General features: G+C 42.7%; 1 protein-coding gene across 1 annotated transcript in view; it reads right to left on the bottom strand.

The window, feature by feature from the left end:
• The window catches only part of WNT2 (Wnt family member 2), a 47,543-nt gene that overhangs the window by 24,284 nt on the left and 5,532 nt on the right, over positions 1-17,727 (bottom strand). Inside the window, exon 3 of the mRNA XM_081800204.1 lies at positions 14,425-14,702. Coding sequence (XP_081656330.1) covers positions 14,425-14,702 — 278 coding nt within the window. The remainder of the gene's footprint in view (positions 1-14,424; positions 14,703-17,727) is intronic.

The following is a 17,727-nucleotide window of genomic DNA, read 5'->3' as shown; positions in this document are numbered from 1 at the left end:
GGACTTGGTTCTGGAGGATGTTGCTGAACTGCTTGAGTGAATCCACCATGGCCTGGCCCTGCCTCTGTACCTCTTGGGGTCCAAGATATTAAGTTTGTGCCTCCAGGGTCTATGACTTATAACGGCAACTATTTCAACTGGAACAATGGTCAGTTGTTGATTGTGGGTTAATCACAGGCTCCATCTGACAGCTAACCTTGGGAGAAAGTGAGACCTTCTCTGATGCTGGGTTTGCTCACAGCTCCAGGCCCCACTCTTAACACACAGCCTGTTCGGGGCTCCATCACAGCGCGGGGCCACCTCCGTCTCTGGGTCTGCAGACTTGAAATTCAAACTCTTAACTTTGAAGGGGACAACACCCTGCTCAGTCAGAGAGGCAGAGGGAAGGGGCGTGATTTAGAGAGTAGCTAACACTAATGTAAGAATAAGGAAGGGGACTGAGAAACTTCTGGTGAGTTTAGGAACTTCCTAGTTTAGAAGAATTCCCATGATCGAATGTTATAATAACAATGTAACAATAACAACGACTTATGCAGCACCTCACTGTGTGACAGGCTCCATGACGTGGTTCACACACATTATCTTGTCTAATTACCACAATTAGGCAAAATAGGTTATTAATCCCATTCTATAATTATGAAAGCCAGGGCTCAGCGAGGAAAGTAAAATCCCCAGAGTTACCTAGATAGATGGAGGCAGAAATAAGGTGTGAGTCCGTGTCTCACTCCCAGATCTGTGCTTTTTCTTTTTTTTTTTTTTAAAGATTTTATTTATTTATTTGACAGAGAGAGACATAGTGAGAGCAGGAACACAAGCAGGGGGAGTGGGAGAGGGAGGAGCAGGCTTCCCGCGGAGCAGGGAGCCCGATGTGGGACTCGATCCCAGGACCCTGGGATCATGACCTGAGCTGAAGGCAGACGCTTAACGACTGAGCCACCTAGGCGCCCAGATCTGTGCTTTTTCTAAAAACATTTAGAATCCTATATAAATTGCATTGTGCTTTTCTCAAGTTTTTAATTACACATACTATTTCCCTCTCTTCTTTTGAATTAAGTCAGAAATTGACCAGATAAGATGGCCTGCATAATAGAGAAAAAAGAGGCAGAGAGATTAAGTAGGGGGGACTATATTGCACCTTCCAAACTAATCGTCATCAAAAATCTATTCAGGCAATTCACAGAAAAAATATAAAGTCCTAACAAAAGTACAAAAAGATGTTCAACTTCACTAGTATCATGAAATGCAAACTAAAAGAATGCAACACTTGTTTTTTGCCTAGCAGATTAACAAATAGTAAAAAGGCCGATAATATTTGATGTTGGTTAGGAGTATCAAGGAAGGAATCCTTTAACAAACTGTCCGTGGAAGAGTAAATTGATACACCATTTAAAAATGGAGAGCATTTTTGCAACATGTGTCAAAATTTTAAATATATGTATCCTTTGACCTTAGTGATTCCACTCTGGAAATATTTGCACAAGCTTTGAAGGATACACACCCACATGGATGTTCATTGCAGCATACTCAGCAATAGCAAAATATTAGGAAAAAAGCCCAAATGACATCAACAGGAAAATGGTTAAGCAAATTATGGTATATGCTTAATAATGGAGTATTATGTGGGCTTTGAATAATGAGGTAGATCAGTATGACAGAATGAAAGGAAGCCAAGTGACAAAAACAAATTGCAGAACAATATATGCAGTATGGTCCACTTTTTAAAGGCCTGCGTATGGGTATAGACCCAGAGAAAGAAGGGAAAGCATGCTCTTCTACAATCTGGCTGCAGTCTGAGGGGTTGCATGGTCTGGAAAGAGAGGGCAAAACAGAGTCAAACCCTTTGATAGGTAAAGGGGATTAAGAGGTACAAACTTCCAGTTAGAAGTCAAAAGTATGAGACAAAAGCACGGCGTAGGGAGTATACTCAATAACACTAATAACGTTGTATGGCTGACTGCACTTCTGTGGTGAGCTCTAAGTAACGTATTGCATTGTCGCATCGATATGTTGTACACCTGAAGCTAATAGAACATTGTATGTTAATTATACTTTCACTAAAAAAAAGGGGGGTCAAGCTCTGTATCGAACAGAGTAAAACAACAGGAATCTGGGGATTGTTCCCTGGCATCTGGACAGAGCAGAACAGTGATTCTCATTCTGGGCACACATTAAAATCACCTGGGGACGGCTTCCGGCACCCAGGCCAGCCTCTCCCTCGGCAGAGTAGATCAGAACCTAGGCTGGGGGTGGGCCTGGCCTCGAGGCTACGACGGGTCTCAGGTGCCTCTAATAGGCAGCCAGGCAGAGGATCCCAAATCCCGAATGGCGTCCAAAGCCGGGAGTGCCCTGCCGGAGGAAAGAAGCGGCTGCACCCCACCCCGCCCCGGGAGTCGCTGCCCAGCGGGGGCGGAGCAGGTGAGACGCTCCCGTGGCAGACAGCTGCATTACATTTCTAGGAACTGGGGTAGCTGATTATTGATTAGAATTTGTGTCCTACCCTATGTCTCCGAAACATCCTCGTATCCAGGAAGAAATGGCTACAAGCAACAATTTGTGCTCATGCTGTTTTGGAGGGACTCAAAGAGGGGATGGAGTAAAAGCCAAGTGCTTTTCGAGGACCCAGCTGCAGTGGAGGGGCCTGCCCAGGGGGATGCGCCCCCGGGGGTCCCGGGAGGAGAGGGGGGAGGGGTTGCTGGGCTTCCCATGCAGGCTGCTGGAGGGGAGCAGCCGCAGGCTTACCTGCGGGCAAAGGAAGGGGTGAGCCAAGCCAAGGACCTGGGGGCATCCCAGGGGCTGCCAGACAGTCTGGGCTTTTTGTGTTTGTTTTTCACAATTACTTCCAGAATTTTTAATTAAAGAAATGTGCCCCTGGTTTAAAAAGATCAGATAGGACAGGCAGGATCAGTGTGAAAAGCTGAAACCTTCTGTTGTACCCTCCTCCTCTCTCCCCCTTCTTCCAACTGCACCGCACAACCCCAGACGTGGCCACTCAAAAGGAATTCTGCTTGTAGCCTTTCTGGTGGTTACCTAAATGCTTGTACGAATGGTTCTCTGCTAGCGGACCCCTGACTTTGGGACGAATAGGGAAAGGCATCCCAAGGCACATCTGCCAGAAAATTGTCATAATTAAACCAATCCGCAGTAACCACGAGGTGAGTGGAGCCCTCTGGAGGGTGCAGGGCCAGGTTAGAACAACCGAAGGTGGCAACCCTGTGTGTCACTGTTGACCTACTAATCTATAGAGGGCATTTCCTAAGAGACTTCTTACAGAGGTTGAGAATTTATCCCGTCCCTTACTTTCCTCGCCCCGCCTCTCAACAATTCTGGGGATCTAGGCAATGTCAAGGCCCAAAGTTGATTCTTGTTCCAAAAGTCTTGGGTGCTGTCTCATATGAAGACATTGTAGTCCCTCTTTCCTCCTCCCCTTCTGCTTCCCAGTCTCCATCAGCAGCACTTGTCCTTTTATAGGGACAAAGATGAGGCATGCAAGTCCTATTCTGTGACTATAGGTGTCTCCCATAGTGTGTCTAGACATTGGCTCTAAAAATTGAAAACAATCAATATGGAGGTAGTCGTGTTAACTGTGCAAGCAAGGCCCATGGCAGGACTGCAGCTCATAACCTCTGATCCAGCATCACAGCCTCTGTGCCAAAGAAGAATGTTATTGGAATGAAGTCTGGGGTTTTCCCATTTTCCTCGCTACCAAAGGCATTTACTATAACCTGATCTTTTGCACCCTCACCATCCTTCCATCTGTCTGGAGCCTCCACGATCCTCCACTTTCTTCCAACCTGGACTGCCTACACAGCTGAGAGCCAACATCATGCCCTCCCAGTTTGGACATACTACTCTGCTAGATGCCATGTTTGCTCTTTTTTGGTTTATTCTTTCTCTTTGCAGCAACTTCTTAACTCCTTCAAGGTGCACGGGGGATACGTTGTCTGAATTCTTATGCATCTAAAATGTCTTTATTCAGCCTTCATACTTGACTAATAGTTCGGCTGGGTATAGAATTCTGGGTTGAAAACAATTTTTCCTCAAAACTGAAGGTGTTGCTCCATAGGCTTTGGCTCCATAGGTTCAGAGGGGAAGTCTGATGTCTGGCTGATTCTTTGGCTTTTGTTTTCATTTCACTTTGTATTTTTTTCTACATGGAAGTCTCCAGAAACTTTCCTTTATCCTGAGTGTTCTGGAATATCAGCATGATACTTAGGATTTTAAGGAAAAAAAAATTAATCCTGCTCAGCTCTCAGTGGGCTCCTTCAATCTGGAAACTCCTTCAGCACAGAGACATTCTCTTAATATTTTTCTCCTCTCAATTTTTTTAGTTTCTTCATGGCATTCTAATTAGTCAGTCGCTGAGCCTTCTCAATTGATCCTTTATGTCTTTTATATTTTCCCTCTTATATTTTTAATACTTTCTTTCTGTTTTCTTGAGGAAGAAATTCCATTAAAGTAACACTCCTGGATCTCACCATTCCCTTACTCATTTCTCTCCAGGGGAGGAGAAATGACTGTCCAACTGGTGAGTTTAGAGGAAGGACAGGGCTTGTGTGCCTGGGTTCCTTCTTGTTGGGCATCTGCCAACCTGTGGAGAAGATGAGTTATGATCAGTTCCTTCCCTCCAGCAAGGGGCTCCCTGCAGGGGCTCTAACATACAGCCTGTGACAGGGTGAGTAAGTCTGACCAGTTCAGGGGTGGAGTGCTAGGAAGTGCTTCGAGGTTTCGAAGGCTACATCCTCCAGTGCAGCTTTTTTTCAGCAGAGCAACAGACATTTTTATTCTAGCCATCTATCTCCTTTATCCACTTTTCAGTTGGTTTCAAATTCAAGAGGGAAAGATGGGTATTGTTTATGGATCTCCTTAAATTCCACTTGTCTTTTGGGCTGCTTTTTTCTTTTTCTTTTTTCCTTTTATTTATTTTTGAAGCAAACTTGGTATATAACATTGTACAAGTTCCAGATGTACAACATTATAACTTGGCATCTCTATACATTACAAAGTGATCACCACCAAAAGTCTAGTTACCATCCATCCTACAATTGACCCCCTTTACCCGTTTCACCCACTGCTTCACCCCTTTCCCCTCTGGTAACCATCAAACTGTTCTCTAGGAGTTTATTTTTGTATTGCTTTGCTTGTTCATTTTGTTTTTTTAGATTCCACATATGAATGAAATCATACGGCATTTGTCTTTCTCAGTCTGACTTATTTCACTTTGCATAATACCCTTAAGATCTGTGCTGTCACAAATGGCAAGATTTCATTCTTTATGGCTGAGTAGTATTCCACTGTTTATATATACCACATACTATTTCTCCATTCATCCACTGGTGGTCACTTCAGCTGCTTCTGTATCTTGGCTATTGTAAATAATACTGCAGTGAACATGGGGTGGAGAAACTTTTCAAATTAGTCTTTTAGTATTCTTCAGGTAAATACTCATACATGAAATAGCTGGATCATATGATAGATAGATCTATTCTTAGTTTCCTGAGGAATCTCCATACTGTTTTCCTGGGCTTCTCGTTATGCTTTCTGGGAGGTTTCTTTGGCTTTCTCTTCCAAGTTCTTTCCTACTCTCTAGCTGTCACTTTTTCAAAGCATCCATTCTTATAGTTTATGGATGTTAACATCTTCTGAAATATCTATGAGGAGACTAATTAGGCTTTTAAAAAATTCTCTTCTCATCCCTGTGTTATTGTTTTTTCTTCTTGGGGTCATTTTTTTCCTACAATTTTTGGTCTTTTCCTCTCTTGCTGATGAATTTAATCAAATATATGGTAATTCTTGGACAGTCTCTTCATATTTAAGAATGAAGTCACAAAAAGGTATTTAGGAATGTAGGTTATATGGGTGGGGCTTATGGGCCAGAGAGGTTTGCTTTCTGGTGAGTAGGTAGGACATTGGCTGTTATGTTGGAGACTCTAACTCCAGAAAGCCTGGGAGGTTATGCTAGACTTTGAGGAGTTCTGCTCGTGGGGGGAGGGGAGTGGATGGGGTTCATTATTCCATCTATGGGTTTTTAAGTTGGTCCCAGTTTTCAGGCCTATGCTTCTCTCCAATGATGCTCCAATTGAGCATCTTGGTTCCCACTTTAGCTATTGTCCCATCTGCTTTCCTTCCCCATCCCCACATCTGCTTTTACTCTCCTAGACTGTGGCTTCTTCATCCTTCTTTATCAGTTACAATTTCTTCATTTACTTCCCACTTCCCAGAAATTTGTTGGGCTCTCTCATTTCTTTGACCATTCTCCTTATGGTTGATTTAAACCATTTTTTATCCCATTGCTATAATTTTAATGAGGTTTTGGGAGGAAGATGTGAAATGCTGTATGTCTTGTCCACAGCCTTGGATCTGTTTGCACTCAAATGTCTGGAAGGGGATGAGAACCGTGGGGTGGAGGGTGGGGTGGGGTGGGGGGTAACTTCCCCATCTTCCAATGACACTTCTGCACTGCTCAATTCACTTGTGTTTGGGCAAGTCTTGTTTTACAGCAGGAAGAAAGAACACTAGAAGGATTTGATGATAGCAACTTGCTGTCTCTCTTCAGTGTGTGATGTTGAAAGCTTCTTCCAAAAACAGGTCCATGACACAGGTCCTGTTTTCTCTTTTGTCTCAGATCTTTCCTAAAGGGTCTCTTCTGTTTCCTTCTTTGATTCTTAATGGCTGCTCCTTCAAGGTTGCTGTCAAGATTCCATTTCTAGCCTTCCTTACCTCCCCTCTCACATTCTCATGGCGTCTGTGGCTTTTCATATCACCAAACTGGCCAGCACGGTCGGCATCAACCCTTCGCCCCTCGCCGTTCACTTAATCCCCTCTCATTTTTATTCTGTGGCATCCAGTGAGTAAATACTTGCTCATTTGACATGACTACTTAAAAAATAAATAAATATGACTCCTAAGGACAGCAGTACCCTTTTGGTATTCAGCCTCATGGAAATCATTTTTAGCTTGCCAGATAACTTCTCTCAAAAAATCTTCGATAGGCTCATAATTGCTTCAGTGCTAAAATCGTACTTAGCAGATTCTTTATGTGGCCCTTAAATCTCTTAATTTTGAGCATTTTAAGCCATTGGTCTTCAGAGGCTATTTTCTAGACTTAGGATTTAAGAAACTTCTACATATTAGCCTTCTATACCAAAGAGACAATAGTCTGAAGGTTTAAAAAAAAAAAAAGCTCTAGAAGAAGGTAATACATGCATTGAGCAGACTAGAACAACTCTATATTTATCTGCCCAACTTACTGTCAGAGCATAATAATGAAGCATAACATTCATTAGGGTCTTACCATATGTCAAACCACACTAAGCACTTTATACTCACTACTTATTAACCCACCCAAGCCCTTCATATTCACTGTCTTATATAAGCCACACAAACATATAAAATATATCATATTTTTATCCCCATTTCACAGATGAGGACATTGAGATACCTAGAAGCCGAGGATCTTGCCCTAGGTCTCACAGGCAGTATGGTTGAGGCAGGATGTAACCCAAACATGACTGGCAGCAAGTGTACACCTCAAATCACTCTACCAGCGTTTGCCATACTGGGGTTTGCCACTCTACCTTCCCCAGGGGTTCATGTTCTCTGGGTTCAGTGAGTTTTATGAAAGTTTTTACATGTAGCATTGGCATATCTAATTATAGTCTACAAAGAATTATTTGCCAGTTAGAAAGACTTCTCCCAAGGAGAACGAAATTTTGGTTTCTTAAGTCAGCTTTGCTGAAAATGGCGCCCAAGCTACCCCAGGGTATCTTTGTAAGACTTCTTTACAGGGCATCTCTTCCTATCAGAACAAGGGCAATCCACCTAACCTTGCCGTAGAAGTTCAGTTTAGAATTTATTTTAGGTCCTTATATGCTATGTTTTAACTAAATTACTTAATTAAATGTGGGCATTCAAAGAAGCGTTAGTACTTCACTTTTTTAGTTGAGTGTATGCCACAAAGCGACTCATATAATTCTGGTCTTTTATCAGTTTTCCTGAGGGAAACACACATTAAAAACATTTAATTTTCAGATGTTGGCTTAAAGCCAAGCACATTTATTAACAATTAAATCCTTTTGACAGGTCCACATCTCTAAGAAAAGAGTTACTGAAAATCAAATCAATTTCTATCTTTCAAACATACAAGCTCTGGAACGAGGAAAACAGGGACATCTATTAACCACCTGTGCAGTTGATTTGCATACTGTCTTGAGCACTGTCATTCTTCAAAAACAGTGACTGCTGTTTTTGGAATTTAAAATCAGACCCGCCACAGGGTGGGCTTAGCTAGGAAATATAAGGTGTGGAATTTATATTTGTGGAATTCAAGAACATTACCGTTGACTAGCCATATATATAATAATTCTTATTGACTAACGAGGCCAGTCTAAAAACATTTTCTATGAATAATAGAACTTTACATGGAACTGTAACAATTTTGTTAAAAATTATTCTCTGCTTTGGGACTTTGATTCTGGTTAATTTTTGATTCATATGCTCTATAAAGATCTGTAGTATCAAGCACATACTCTGTTTAGGTACAAGACACGGGTGAGGTTGGCAGAACTGATCTACCTTTTCAAAATGCATTTAATTCTACAAACTAAGGAGACCAATTAGAAAGCAAATACCTATGAAGTGAGATTTGTGCCTCATAAGGATACTCCACATTATTTAAAGGAGGGTTTAGACGAATAGGAGGTTAAAGCAGTCTGGCTCTGTAATTCAGTTTGATTTTATCATTTTCTATCGATATTCCTTACTTTTTGAGAATGTGATTTCTTTTTAATCATGCCCAGTTCTCTTGGTTCAGAACCATTAATAATTATCTTAAGGGGCATCTTGGAAGTTTTTATTAGGCCCAAGATTACTCGCCTGTAATAAGTCTGTGCTTATGTCTTGGACAATATCCATTTCTGTTGGACTTTGGACATGTTTCCTATAGACAGAAGTATCTTCTTTGTCCCAGTGCCCCAGTGGGCCAAGCTCAGGGGCAGGCCCCAGTGCTCCATGGCACTGGCCTTGAGTGGCCCTGGTTTGGGCAGCGCGTGGAACTAGAAACTCTGAATCCCTTGACCCTGCAAACTTCTCCCATATAAAATACAGGAAGCCAAGTTAAGTCTGAATTTCAGATGATTTCAGCTAGCAAGTCAATTCAATTTGTTTGCTAATTCCAGCCACCCTCTTAGACCTTAGTCTCTTCATAGGCAAAATATGGACAGTAATGGTACCTGCCTTTTAGTCCTGCTTAAAACCCACTGTATACATTTTTTTTTAAAGACTTTATTTATTTATTTGAGAGAGAGAGAATGAGAGAGAGAGAGCATGAGAGGGGGGAGGGTCAGAGGGAGAAGCAGACTCCCTGCCGAGCAGGGAGCCCGATGCGGGACTCGATCCCGGGACTCCAGGATCATGACCTGAGCTGAAAGCAGTCGCTTAACCAACTGAGCCACCCAGGCGCCCCGGTGTATACATTTTATTTGATGTGGAAATCCTCTTTGGGTAACCTGTCTAAAGTCACGCTCAGGTATTAGAACCAATATTCTGATTGTAGAGCCCCAGCCTCCGTACTGCCTCGGTCAAGAGGCCTTCACTAGCTAAGAACCCCTAATGAATAAAGTAGCCAATAATAATGTAAACATTATGTTAAAAATATAAATTGCAACACAGTTGCCATATGCTAATTTTTTGTTAGTATACGTCAGAAAGCCTAATATCTACATCAGCCCTTATATGTATATTTAAGGCTGAAAATAAAATTCAGGGAAGTAAACATTTCTTACAATTTTCCTACTCTATTTAAGGCATTAATTCAAACACATTGTAGAACATCCGAACTTTGAAATCTATCACTCTTTCAAAGGGGACTCCAGAGGAATTAAGAATGCGTAAGAGCGGAACTTAAATATTTCATTTCTCCTGCATTGCTCAGTGCCTTCCTGTTGTTTCCCAGCGACATCCAAATCTCTCTGCACGGCATTCGAGGCTGAAATCTGGCAGATTCCACTTTGCAGCCTCAGCCCCTATTAAGTCTCAGTTATGAACTCCACCCTAGAGCCCTCGTCATTCCTCAACTTTGATGTTCTTTCTGCTCCAGTATCTTTCTTGGCCTTGCAGTTTCTTCTTCCTGGAAAGAATTTTCCCTATCTCAATCATGGGAAATCTTTATCTCCAGCTCCAACACCCAGTTCTGTTGGGACACAACCTTTCTCTCCTCAGCTCCAACACCCAGTTTTGTTGGGACACAACTTTTCTCTCCTCGGCTGACTGGCCCTGTGGCTGGTTTCTCTGTTAATACCCGCAGCCTGGAGCTAGCCTGGCGATGGTGTCTCACTCGTCCCCTGACGGACACGTCAAAAGTTTCTTGTGGGCAGGAGCCTCTTTGTCTTATGCTTTCCCACCTACGGCTTTATTGCCCCAAACCGTGCCTTTCCCAGGGCAAGGCTTTAATTATCTGTCAACCTAGATTTAGTCCCATGGCGCGCAGGACTCTCAGAGTGGCAGCACGCCATTAGTTGGAACTTTCTGAATCCACCCAGTAAGGCCAAGTTGCTTCAGGAACGCTCACAGTGACTAGCCGTTATGTTTTGGCTTTTAAAAGAACGGTCCCCCTGTTGTTAAAAAGTCCTACAAATTCGTTGTAGGGTGCTTGTGAAAGAAAGACCTACCTCAAGGGGGGCCGTCCGGGTGGCTCATTTGGTTAAGCGTCTGCCTTGGGCTCAGGTCATGATCTCAGGGTCCTGGGATCGACCCCCGCATTGGGCTCCCTTACTAACCCTCTCCCACTCCCCCTGCCTGTGTTCCCGCTCTCGCTCTCTCTCTCTCAAAAAAATAAATAAAATCTTAAAAAAACCAAACAAACCCTACACCAAGGGAAAAAGGTCATCATTAAACTACCTTCCAAGGGCAACTGCTGCTTTTTGTAAAATACAGAAACACTGTGTTTTCCTCAGAAATGCTCAACAGAGACCCCATGGAAGGTCTACGAGCACAGAAGGGTGAGCACTGCCTGGCTTGAGCCCCAAGCCCAGCACGTCACAACTGTGTGACTCTTTAGTCACTGCATCCAGCCCAGTCTGCCCAGTCCGCGGCTTGCCGGCCGAAAAGTAGGAATACTCATGCTGGTTTATATCCTACAGGGTTTCTTGGAAGATCAAATTACAAAACGTTGGATAGGATTTTGTAGACTAGAAAATATTACATGCCTATTAATTAGTGTGTTTAACTGTACCGAAGATGAGTCTATGGATACCTGGAGCAATCGGACTGAATCCTAAGTAATAGGTCCCACTGGGTCTAGATCTATTGCTAAAGTCACGGATGACCTTCACTTCACTAAAGAGAAAGGAAGGAACTTTTATTGAGCACCATTGCATGTCAGGTTCTGTGCTATTTGCCTTATTCTTGTCTTCCCACAGCACCACGGAATACCCTTTACACAGGAGAAAAACGGAATTTCGGTGAGCAAAGCCACTGGTATTGCAAGATTAAAACTAAGGTGGGTCTGATTTTAAATTCCATATTCTTTGTATTTTCGCTACAGTAAGAGAACTTCGGGGGAAAGAGTTTTTGTGGAATTCTTATCATGCACCTTTCCAGTGACTGGAGGGCAGTATTTGGTTGGATCACAGATTATTTTGATTCTCTTAGAAAAGACTCTCTTAGAAAAGGCCAAAGAAGCTGTGACTATTTCAACGAGTTGTGATTACTTGTGACTATTTCTAAAGAGTAGACTAATGTTAAAGCCATTTTCAAGCTTATGAAAGGGTACAAATGGTGGCTATCTACCAAGTAACTTTGTCTTGTAATTTGTATATCTTAAAAAATCATTGAGAAGTTTTCATGGCATGGAATCTTTAGACTTAAAGAGAACTGTTGAGAGAAATTAGAATTTCTTTCTGGATAGAATGCTGGTTTTGAAGAAGGTAGATTTATCTTTTTAGACCTTAACAATCTGATTTGGAGGTGGAAAATTAGACTCAATCAAGGATGAATTTTCAAGTATACATGAAGGAAAAAAGCTATTACAAATTCTGAGGCTGTGATTAAAATAAAAAGATGTAACAGCACAGAGGATCTGAAATGATATTACAGTACAGAGACACATGAGGGTGCTCTAACCAGCTGCTATAATAAATGAATTAAACTGTTCAAATATTAGGGGGAAATGAAGGTCCATTGTGAATGGCAGTGTTGAATTCGCTTTGTAGTGTTGACTAAACATAATCTCGGAATCGATGTTTTTTTCTTTTAAATAAAACGGTCCCCCGACCCGCATTTTAAAAAGTAGAGGATGTTCGTATTGGACAATCTGGGAAACACTGAAAAGCATGAAGAAGAAAATAAGAAGGAACGGACAGTGCTCTCCGCTGTGGGAGGCTGGGGCTTTCTAGAGCCAGGTCAGTTGGAGGCTTAGCTCAGGAGGCCTGCCTTCAAACACAAGCCCAGCCTGTTCTCATTTTGATTCCACAGACCTTCTGCTGGTAAGAAGGGGGAGCAGAGACTGGGGTTCTAATGACCGCAAGAAGAGAATTAGAGACGCATGTTTATCTCAATACATTTACTCTCATTAAAGTTCATATTCACTGACATCATGCATCTCCTTGAAAAAGTCTGCCCACCCACCATTAATTAAAGCCACATTTTAAAAAGTCAGTGTGTGCACTTTTATTCCAATCAAAAGTTGCCTCCTAAGTTTTGCAGACTAGGCAGGAGAATATCTGAGGCCTGACGGCCGCTCACCTCTACACAGTGAAGAACCATGTGATTTGTATTAAAAGTCATGTTAAATCAGGGCCTTCAGTATGATAGCTAAGCTCTATTGTCTTGAAGAGGTGAAACATTCAAAACCTACTGGCCTATTAAGCAAAAGTAACATTTCTTTTGATAAATCGACATTCTTTTGGTTACAATGTAGGACCATATGCCTTTACCTTTACAAATAGTCTTCTAGATCTAACTACACACCCTGCTTGAATAATTAAGCAGCACGCTCCTATCAAAGACACCACACTTTATAACTTATACATGTGGTATCAATGTCAAAACAAAGGTCAATGTAAGTTTCTTTTAATCTAAACCATTGCACAAACAGTAATTACCAATAGTTGTAGGATTACACAACCATAGTCTATATTCTTGGCAGTAGTCACTGTAGGTTCATAAATTCATGAAAATAAGGAATGTTGATTTTTAAAGTTCAAGAAAGGTACTATTTGTAAACAGCTCAGGTCACACTCATTTTATCCCATGTGTTAAGCAAGACTTTCCTTCCAATTTCCTTTAAATGAGATTTGTTCTTTCCATGAGCCTAGTAAAAGGGTTTTCATCCAAACAGATCTGCATTCTTTTCAATTCTTTTTTCTATTAAAGCCCTCCTGGGGACCTTTCAATTTTATGCTGATCTTTCTTTATATATTAATGTCAAGCACATTTGTGTTTCGTGTTGATAAAAGAGAAATTATGGTTATCTCTTCTCATTGGCAATTCGATTATTCTAGAATGGTTCTGACCAAATATTTGATTAGCCAGTTAATGTTTTTTTACACAAAGAGATAATGTGCAGCATCCAGATTCTCTATTTATTCTGGTCCTGTCACCATGCAGAAAGAAATGGCACATCAACACATCTGAATACTAGCTCTGAAATGGTTTAATCCTGGGCCAAAGCACCCCCGGGCCAGGAGCTGAACCTGAGTGCTAGTACTGACTTTTCTACTGACTCTCCCCGTGACCTTGAGCACCTTAGGGCCTGTTGCCTCATCCAACAAATGGGGGCGAGGAGGTGAATAATGACTGGGTACCCACAGCCCAGGAAGTTAGTCAGGACTAGTGGATAAGGGGCCAGAGCACCCCTCTGGGACATGTCCTCCCTTTGTCCACTTACTCACCCAGTCCCAGAAACCACAAGGTGGGGCTTTTATGCGTGAGAGTTGGGTCGGGTTCTAAAAAGAGCATCTCTAAATCTAAAAGTCAACAAGCCGTGCCTGGTGGGTTGCTTTCCTGATGAGTTTGAGAGAAGACGCTCGGGTCCTGATCCCCTCAGATACAAGCATTCAGTGTCCCATTGGTACGTGGGATGAAGCCCTATCCTCACCCACAGATGATATCTTCTGTCTAGATGATACAGTATCCAGAGGGACCATAAAACACTTGACTCTACACAATGCCAAAAGCAGTGGGTGGACTCCAGCTCAGCTGTGGGAAGGAAGGTGGAGTGCGGGTGGAGACATATCAACCCAGTCCATGGTATTCTCTAGAGTCGAAAGACTCTAAAGGGGGGTGGGGGAGGGGTGGGCGGTGGGCTGGGCACTGGGCAGTTGGGACTGTATAGCATTTTATCCGCTCTAGGAAAGCTTAAGATAAGCTTGGCTCAAGTGATTGACCAAGCCATGCAGTCTATAAAACGAGCGCCACAGCCGTCCATACCTTCCTGCCGGCTCTGTTGTTGTGAAGGTTCATCAGGGCTCTGGCGTCCTTTCCCTTCCTTTCCTTGGCATCCACAAAGGCTCGGGCAAACTTGATCCCGTAGTCAACGTTATCACTGCAGCCACCCCAGTCGAAATTGCCCTTGCTGTCCTTGGCGGTTCCCTTCTTCTTTGGGTCACAGGAACAGGATTTTAGTTCTCCTTGGCTACAGGCCCTGGTGATGGCAAACACAACTCCAGCTGAGGAGACGGCGTAAACAAAGGCAGATTCCCGACTACCTGCAACAGAAATGCTTTTCTTAAACGTGGTCTGGAATTGCTGGTTGTGAACAGCGTTCACTCTGCGGCTGTGGCCCACCCGCTCCGCCTGTGGCGTACTTCGCCACGGGGCAGGAAGGTCCTGGTGTTCTTGAAGGGTTCTCTTCTAGAGCCAGGGCTCGCTTTTGAATAGGAATTGTGTCCATGTCATAAAAGATTTTGTCAGATTAGGCATCTGTGTGACAACCATCCTTCACGTCAGCTAAGCGTATAAAGGAAAACGGAGCAAAAGCCTGTCTCGCCCCCCTCCTGGCTTCAGTTTGCCTCCTGTCCTGGAGGAGCGGAGCGCGGCCTCGGAGGCCTTCCTTCCGTCTGTAACGGAGTTTGTCACGCCACAACACCGTTTGGGATTCGTGCTACGGCAGCTCTCCTTGAAAGCCCCTTCCAAGCTTGCAGGCCTCGGGGAGGACACCTGTCACATAAAGAGCCGAGGCCCAAAGCCTGAATTCAAAGACCCCCTAGAGCGGCCCCTGGGGGGCTCAGTTTAAGCGGCTGCCTTCGGCTCATGTCATGATCCCAGGGTCCTGGGATCAAGCCCCACATCGGGCTCCCTGCTCTGCGGGAAGCCTGCTTCTCCCTCTCCCACTCCCCCTTGTGTTCCTGCTCTCGCTATGTCCCTCTCTGTCAAATAAATAAAATCTTTAAAAAACAAAAAACAAAGACCCCCCAGGGGCTGAGGCTGGGAGGAGAACTCAGGCAGTAACCAGCTCTGTGCCTTCAGCCCGGGGAGCTCTGGCTCAGCATCAACTTTCACAAGTAATTGAGAGATTGTTGAAGGCAATATGCAATATCCTTGAGTTACATACTACGTCTGACTATTAAGGTGAATTTACTTTCTTCTGGAACACCTGCACTAATCACTGGTATTGGGTAAAAGACAGTGAAAAGCTTTTCTTTGGTTTTTCTGGAAGGAAACAAATTTACCGCCTATAATTAGACTTGGGCAAGAACCCTTTGGGGTGCTTTCTTAGAATTGTTCTTTATTAGAGCACAAGCTACTTTCCCTTACAGGCTGAAAGGTACATATTTCAGTGCAATAACTACATTAAATTATTTTAATAATCTGTAGTAACTCATAACACGGTGTTATGGTATAGTGACAGATATAAGGCTCTTTAGGGTCCGTGTGCACCTCATTTTTCAAGTGGAGCTGTATTTCATTGTTATTAGCATGCCCTTTTATTAATGGGTGCCGCAGCAAATATATTAACAATCAAAATAGAAGCTCAACAACCTAATGCCAATGCAAGGCAGAAAATGGAGGGCCATTCACTGATTCAATATGTCAAGACAAGTGTGACTTTTTGAACCACACAGCTGGGAGAACAAACCACCTTCTCGCCTTGAAGCCCGGCATGTTTCCGTTTGTCATTCAGTGCTAGGATTTATTATATGTCCCTTGCAATATTTGCTCTGCTAGTCTCATTATTAAAAATCAGGAAAACATATCTACACCATATTAAATGGCACTTACCTCAGCCTTCAAAAAATATCTCCCCTGAAACCTCTAACCATCAAAAAAGGAATCCATCATGCCCTGTATTTAGGTAAAATCAATTATATGAATATTTGCCATAGGTAGCAGGTAGCACTCTCCAGGGAGAAATGGGATGGTCATAGAGCTCTTTTAAAGAGTCCCAGGTTATATTACAAGGATCATAGATTTTCTAAGTGAATTGAGATGTTTTGTAAAAGAGGGGAGGGGGGGAGGATGGGTTAGCCTGGTGATGGGTATTAAAGAGGGCACGTTCTGCATGGAGCACTGGGTGTTATGCACAAACAATGAATCGTGGAACACTACATCTAAAACTAATGATGTAATGTATGGGGATTAACATAACAATAAAAAAATTTTTAAAAAAAGGTGATTAATAGATACTAATGTAGCTTAACCTCAGGTAGTGGCTTTCAGATAAATAAAATTTTTATTACACCCATTTTATAGTTTAGGAAAATGCCTTGTCCATAGTTACCCCTTGATCTGCTAACGCCTGGTATTGTATTTGGAGTGTAGTGCCTACATTTGGAGATGCCACGGAGGGGAGAGCTTCCAAAGGCTTACTGTATTTAGCACTAGTCTTATTTCTTAAGGAGATAGAAGAGCAATTTTATGAGGTGGTCTTTTAGGGGAAAGGTATGGAAGATGTGGATAATACAATGCCAGTGACCAGACAGTATTTTGAAAGGAGTAGAGGAGTAAATTGCCTAGGTGAATTCATCCTAGCATAACTTGCAAACAGTTGTATTGATTTGTTGGCTGAAAGAAGGAAGAAAAGTCACTGAAAATGTACTGTGCTTCTGAAGTAATTTCCAAAGCAAAAATATCACCTTTCTAAATATTTGTCATTTATTATTCAAACACATTACTAAATACCTAGATGTCTATATATTTAAATACAAAACTTAGCACATTGACTGACTTTTCATTTTACCTCCAGATGTTTTGGTATCATGTAGATACGGCCTTAAGATGTTTTCAGTTAAGTGTCTTAGATGAATCACTAAAATGCTATGTGTGAAATAGTAGCACATTTCAAGAGTTGGCTTTGTAACAAAACAAATTTTGATCTTGGGCCTCTTAGAAAAACGGATTCTTTTTAAAGCCATCACAATATGAAACAAAATCCAAATCTAAACGGTGGTACTTAACTTCCTGATGTGGCTGAAGTTTCACTAATTTGGGGGTTGAGAGGGACACCTGGGTGGTTCAGTCAGTTGAGCGTCTGCCTTCGGCTCAGGTCACGATCCCAGGGTCCTGGGATCGAGTCCTACACTGGGCACTTGCTCAGTGGGGAGCCTGCTTCTCCCTCTGCCTGCCGCTCCCCCTGCTTGTGCATGTTCTCTCTCTCTCCCTGACAAATAAATAAATAAAATATTTAAAAAAAATAATTTGGGGGTTGAGATAAGTCAAGAAATGTCTATCGAGTGCATAGGCATCATTTTTTCTGGGGCAGGGGATGGTTACCTGGGAGGGCAAAACACTAGA

Source organism: Leptonychotes weddellii, chromosome 12 (genome assembly GCF_054177405.1).
Source record: "Leptonychotes weddellii isolate Sample4059 chromosome 12, ASM5417740v2, whole genome shotgun sequence".
In the NCBI taxonomy this organism is placed as follows: domain Eukaryota; kingdom Metazoa; phylum Chordata; class Mammalia; order Carnivora; family Phocidae; genus Leptonychotes; species Leptonychotes weddellii.
This window is presented reverse-complemented; position numbering and strand designations above follow the sequence as displayed.